The 6,293-nt window shown below is 57.2% G+C and overlaps 1 protein-coding gene across 1 annotated transcript in view; it reads right to left on the minus strand.

Annotated features, from left to right (window-relative positions):
- Positions 1-6,293, minus strand: part of CHST3 (carbohydrate sulfotransferase 3) — an 8,583-nt gene that overhangs the window by 1,506 nt on the left and 784 nt on the right. The window contains 2 exon segments of the mRNA XM_077778591.1: positions 3-1,186; positions 2,617-2,841. Of these exon segments, the coding sequence (XP_077634717.1) occupies positions 3-1,186; positions 2,617-2,756 (1,324 nt within the window). The 5' untranslated portion in view covers positions 2,757-2,841.

Consider the following 6,293-nt stretch of genomic DNA (forward strand, 5'->3'; position numbering starts at 1 on the left):
CATGGCTGGGGCGCAGGCGGCCTGCACCACCTGCGCCAGCTTGAAGGGCATGCCGAAGCGCCACTTCTCGAACTGCTCCGAGGAGTTCTTCTGCGTGGAGTAGATGCCGCTGCCGTCCTGGGCCGCCTGCGTGTTCCTCCGGATCCAGTCCTCCACCTGCGCCGTGAGCGGGATGCCGGCGAAGCGGTACATCTCGCGCGCCTTCTGCAGCGGCCAGCGCGCCACGTCTTCGTAGCGCACCAGCATGTAGCGGCCGCGCAGCCAGGGCGGCTGCCGGAGGCCCAGCTCGGCCGACAGCCGGATGCTCTCGCAGTTGCCCCGCAGCCGCTGCACCTCCTCCTCCCCGAGGCGCGCCTGGCCCTCGGCCAGCCACTTCTTCCAGCCCTCGTACTTGCCGGCGAAGGCCACCATGCGCGAGGCCAGCACGGCGCGCGGGTCGCGCACCAGCTGGATGACGCGCAGGTCCAGCCGGGGGTCCTCGGCCAGCGGCTGCAGGAACTCCAGCTGCCGGATGCGCACGGCCTTGAGGGCCATGTGCTCCTTGCGGCGGCAGGCCTCGGCGGCCAGCGTCACGTTGAGCGGCCCGCAGCGGCGGTTCCTGCAGTGGTACTTCTCGAAGACCTTCTTGACGAAGGGCGTGCACACGGGCTCCTCGCACAGCGAGCGGCTGGAGCCGCGGCGGAACATGAACTGGGTCAGGTGGTCCTCGGGCAGGGGGCTGATGAAGTGCTCCAGCACGTACAGGTCGCACAGGAACAGCTGCTTCAGCACGTCGCGGTAGACGAGGGCCGAGCCCGCCGCGTTGGCGCCGCCCGACTCGAAGGACACGGTGCGCTCGATGTGCCACAGCGGCTCGAAGAGGTAGAAGATGTTGCCCTGCTGGTTGAAGAACTCGCCCACGAACGAGGAGCCCGTGCGGGTGGTGGCCATGAGGAGCACGTGGCGCCGCGGCCGCGCCTCGGTGGGTTGGGGTGGCCCCGCGGCCCCCGCCCCGGCCCCGGCCTCCGCCGCTGGCTCCACACCCAGCTGCAGACTGAGGTTGCGCAGGCGGCCCTGCAGCTGGGTGAAGGCTGAATCGAGCTCACTCAGGGACAGAAGGGACGCATTGTCGGCCAAGATCAGGGCTGGGTCGGTGCTGTTGGCATCTGCCAGGGGTTGTGGGATCTGCTTCAGCTTGTCGGACACCCTAGGGGACAGAGAGAAATTGGAGGCAGTGAGTGACTGGGGACTCCAGCTCCTGTGCACCGCGAAGCAGCCTCCAGGGCTGACCACCCGAAGCCTGCTGTGGCGGGGTTTTCCCAGAAGCAGACTTTGAGGCAGGGGGTTGGGTGTGAGTAGTTTATGAAGAACGTGATCACAAAAAGAACTGGAAGAGAGGTAGAGAAGAGGACTGGGAAGAAAAAGAAGTCGGTAGAAGGTGAGCAGGCTGTCCCTGTGAGCAAACCAATCCCCACTGGGGCAGCCAGGAGGACACACCTGGGATTCTCTTGCCCCGGGGATGTGAAGTCCCGGCTGACCTTGGCTGATGGCTGCTCCCAGAGCCATTTACTCCCTGTATTCCTGGCTTGCCGGTGTGCGGGCAGAGAGAAAGGTCTCTGTGGAGAGCTGCAGACGCTTGCACGAACCGGAACGGTTCGTGCTGAGGAACCGAGGTGGGGCAGTGACTGCCCCCTGCACAGTCCAGTTCCTAATCTATCCATGTGGCTGATGCTTTCTTGCAGGAGTTGTGCTGGGAGAGCAGATCAAAGAAATCTTTCTATGTCTGGCAGGCTCGCCAGCAGAGCCACTCACTGCACACAACGGTACACTGCCGACTCCAAGGGGCAGCATTCCAGTGTAGCCGAGGTGAGTGCCCAACCCAGGCATTTAGCGATACACAACCTGAACAACTGCACGTGGCAGTCCTGCCTACCAGGTATGTGTACCAGGACCCTGCCTTGCCAAGGGCTCACCCTCATCTCATCCATGGCTTCAGGTTGGTATGGTAGATGTGCTGATAATGTGAGGCTTCATCCTAGCTAAGAAGTAAATTAATAATAGTAACTACGGTCAGCAAGTACTAGATACCAACTGCATGCCAGTCACTGAGCTAAATGTTTTACATTTCCTCATTTAATCTTTATAAGAAGGCCCTGTTATTAGCCACATTTTAAAAATATTTGTTTTGTGAGAGAGAGAGAGAGAATGAGTGAGGGAAGGGCAGAGAGAGACACGGAGGGAGAATCCCAAGCTCTGAGCTGTCAGCATGGAGCCCAAAGTGGGGCTCAATCCCATGAACCATAAGATCAAGACCTGAGCCAAAATCAAAAGTCAGACAGAGCCACCCAGGCACCCCATCATTAGCCATATTTTACTTAAGAGGAACTTAAGACACAGAAAGTGATTTTGTCCAAGCTGTCATAGCTAGAGAGGGCCGGAATCGGGATTCTAATCCAGGTTGCCTGAGTCCAGAGCCCGAGTGTTACCCCTGTGCAGTGGTGACGACGTGCGCATGACCCACGGCCTGCGCAGAGGGGGGGCCTGGTCATGACTGGTTGAAGAGTTGCCTTTGTAAGTCCGCAAAGAGCCTCCGCCCACCCCTCCCTCATAAGGAAGACTTGGGCTGGCATCCCTCACCTTGATATGATTTTATTTTCCTTTTCAATGAAGACAAAAACCACCACCACAAAAGCCAGGAAGAGGGCATATTTGCTCTTCATCCTCAGGCTGTGCAGAAAGGCCCAGCAGTCCTGCGGTAGAGTGAGTCCTTTCTCCATGGGGGAGGGTGGGGCCAGGGGCGCTCAGCTTAGGAGCATCACTCAGGACCTGGCTTGCCGTCTTCAGGTGGGGGACACCCTTGTCCTGTGAAGAGACAGGCGGTCAGGACACTCTCGTCTGGAGATGAGGAGCAAAGAAGGGTTTTTCCACCCAACTTTTGAAGGTCGCGGCCCCGCCTGGCAGCAGGAACCCCAGAGCCGCTCTCCCGTAGATGAGAGATCAAATCAAGTCATTTACAATGCTAATCAGCCCTTTGATTAATTCATTCCACTTCCATGAATGTATCTTTTAACCTCACACATGACCCAAGGGCAAGTGCATGGAAGAGTGTTCCTTGCACTATAAATGTTTGAAACAAAAGACTACAACTACCTAAATAAAACATGATGGAGGGGGACCTATACATGCTGATGTTAATAACCTAATACACATACTAGATCCTTTACTTGGGCAGGTCCTAGAGTTGACCTTCATCACACAATGGAAGTGGCTAGAGGGACAGCCAGAACATCTGTCCTTTGGGGAAAGCAGTGGGGCAGGGGCTCTGCAATATGAGGAGGCAGATGTGCCACCCAGAAGCCTAGTGGAGGGCCCTGGCTGCGCAGGGCAGAGTGTTGGTAAGGCTTCCTGGATGCAGCTGGGTGGAGAGGGGCCCAGGAGGGAAGAGTGGTGTGGGGTCAGCTCCAGGCCAACTGGAACATTCCTGCCTCGACCTAATTCTTCTGGGCCTTTCCCCATATCCCCACCCACTCCTGCAACAACTACTTCCTGAGCACCCACTATGTGCCAGCCTCTGGTCTAAACACTGGGGGTACACAGTGAACAAGCAGATCTGGCCCACGGCCCTCATGGGGCTTACACTCTGCATGGAAGGCCCATCCGGAATACTGGGTGCTTATCACTCTATGCCAGGTGCCGTGCTAAGCACGCAATTTGCATTTCCTCATCAGATCCTTACAGAAGTCCTATTGGGTAGCAACTATCCCATTTTACAGACGAGGAAACTGGGGTTGAGAGAGGTGAAATAATTTGTCGAAGATTCCTCCAGCAGCAGCCCTCACCAGCCATCTGAGATCCAGGTCACTGGAGCCTCCCGGTGCCCCCCAGCCACCCCCACCATAGCACATATGGTTGGGCTTTCCAGCTGATGGTCTGTCTGTCCTTTCCCAGACTCCGAGCCTCTTGAAGGAGACACTAGCATCTAGAATAGTACCCAGAAGACATCAGCTGCCAAACAATACACTAGCGAGCAGACCCGTCAAAGCCTGTGCCTGGCTCAGTGCCTGGCAGCCCGTCAGCGTGAGTTTGCAGAAGGACAGGCAGAGTTAGGTCCCTCATGCACCCTGTTTAGCCTGGGGTAGGGTGTGAGGCCGCCCGTCCCTCTGGGAGGGTGAGACCCAGCACTGAGTCTGCAGAGCCAAAGGGATTGAAATCCCCAACTTTCTGCCTTCTCATCTCTTGGCTGAGAGTCGCCTGTGTCTGATGATGTGAGGGAAGCAGAAGGAACTGGGACCAGAAGTCCTGGGCTTTTGTCCTTCCTGCATGTCTACCATGCTGTGCAACCTTCTATAAATGACTTAACCTCTCTGGGCCTCAGGTTCTTTTCCTGTAGCACGAAACACCTGTACATAAGGTTGCTGTGAGGAATATTATCTGGGGCAGGATAAGCGGTCATTAAATCCGAAAGGGGAGAGAAGGCAGGGGTGGAGTGGGGAGGACTTTGCCTTCACTGTCCTCCCCCTTCTGGGTCTTTGGTAAGATTGGAAGTTTGGCTGCCTTGATGACAAAGCCCTACACCTTCTCCTCCCCTCTCTACCAAGCAGTGTTTCTATTTTTCAGTTGCTATCCCAGTCCTCTCACCCCCCTCCCCGAAAAATACAGGGCTCCTAAGAACCTTCTCGGCATTGCCCTAAAAGGAAGAAGCAATGGTGAGCACCCTCTTCCACACGACACACAAGGCAGGCTGCTGGCTCCTTTGCTCTGTCCCAGAAGGCTGCCCCGAGCCTTAGCTTTGGAAGCCCAGTGCATGGTGGGGACGCAGGTGAGAGAGGTTTGGGGGTCCCAGGGGAATGTGGGGGCTCCCCAGGCCCTGGAGTTAGGAGAGGGCCACAGAGGCCAGGAGGTCACAGGGTCATGAGGGAGGAAGATGAGGCCAGGACAGCAGTCACCTGGCAAAGGTCCAGGCAGAGGCCCTCTGTAGGAAGTAGGTCTGTGACACCTGTGAACACTAGTCAAACCTTTGTGCTACTTCCCTCCCCAGACTCGTGCTGCACCCTTGCTTAGCTCATGGGAAGGATGAAGTGGCTCTTCCTTCTCTTGGCAGATGCCACCTCCCAGGGGAGTGCTTGATACCCTCCCCCCACCGCCCCCAACACCCAGCAAGTGATGTGACAGCCAAAGGCAAAGCCGAGGTCCCATTTCCAGGGCACCAGGGCCAGTGGGGAAGGAGGCCAGAAGCACGAACCAGCCTGGCTCTGCCTGGATGCGGCACATGGTGGGGCAGCTGCCCTTGGCCCCGTCATACCCAGGGCTCAGCTCTGGAGTCCTCCTCCGGAGCCCTTCCCTGACCACCAACCTCATGCTGACCATCTCCCCTCCCCTATCGCTTCCCTTCTCAGCATCCTGCTTTATTTCCTTCCTGGACCGAAATGTGCTTGTTTCTTGCCTATTTCAGCCGCTGGAGGGTAGGGTCCATGAGAGGAGAGCTTCGTCAGTCTGTTTCACCTTCGTCTTCTGGGCCCACAATCCCAGTTGCCTAGTCTGTGTGTGTACCGGGCATGGGACACATGCTCCGTAACACTTGTTGCATGAATGGATGAATGCCTTTTCCAAAGCATTTAGCCCAGTGTGAGCTGCTTACTCGTTCTACATGGATGGCAAGTAGGAAGAAGAGAAAGCAGGTGTTCCCTAAATGAGTGAACCGTGTGTGTGTGTGTGTGTGTGTGTGTGTGTGTGCTCTGCACATGTGCACGAGTGTGCGCTGAGTATACAAGTGCGTACTATGGGCAAAACTTCAAGCTTGGGGCTTCACAGACATCAGTCCCCGGAATTATCATCATCAATCCGGGAATGAAGAAACTAAGCCTTGGGGCTTTCAGTTCAAGCCTGTACAGCTATGTGCTAACGATGGCAGGGCAGCAAACCACCACGGGCATAGCCCAGGCCAAGCTTAGTGAGGGAACACTGAAAAGAAAGTGGGCGGTGCCAAGGCCCTAACTGCAGGCACCGCCTTCCCTACCCTCCTCTTCCCGCAGGGGCCCTTCTGCTCAGGCTTCCCTCCTGCCCAGCAAGGGGCCCTCACTAGACAACAGTTGTCTACTTGGATGCCTCCCAGCCTGGCCCTGCCTCCCCTAGGGGAAGGTGGGGTCCCAGAGTCTGCTGTGAATGGAGCTCTGATAAGGGACAGGCCCTGCCAGACATTGCATCAGGCAGCAAACCTCCACTCCCCTCACTTGCTGGGCCCCAGAGCGCAGGGGGGGCTGGGCCGCAGCATAGGCCCTGATCCCACAGTTGCTCCATCTGGGGAAGAGCCACCC

This window comes from Crocuta crocuta, unplaced genomic scaffold (genome assembly GCF_008692635.1).
Source record: "Crocuta crocuta isolate KB4526 unplaced genomic scaffold, BGI_CrCroc_1.0 scaffold167, whole genome shotgun sequence".
NCBI classification, from domain to species: domain Eukaryota; kingdom Metazoa; phylum Chordata; class Mammalia; order Carnivora; family Hyaenidae; genus Crocuta; species Crocuta crocuta.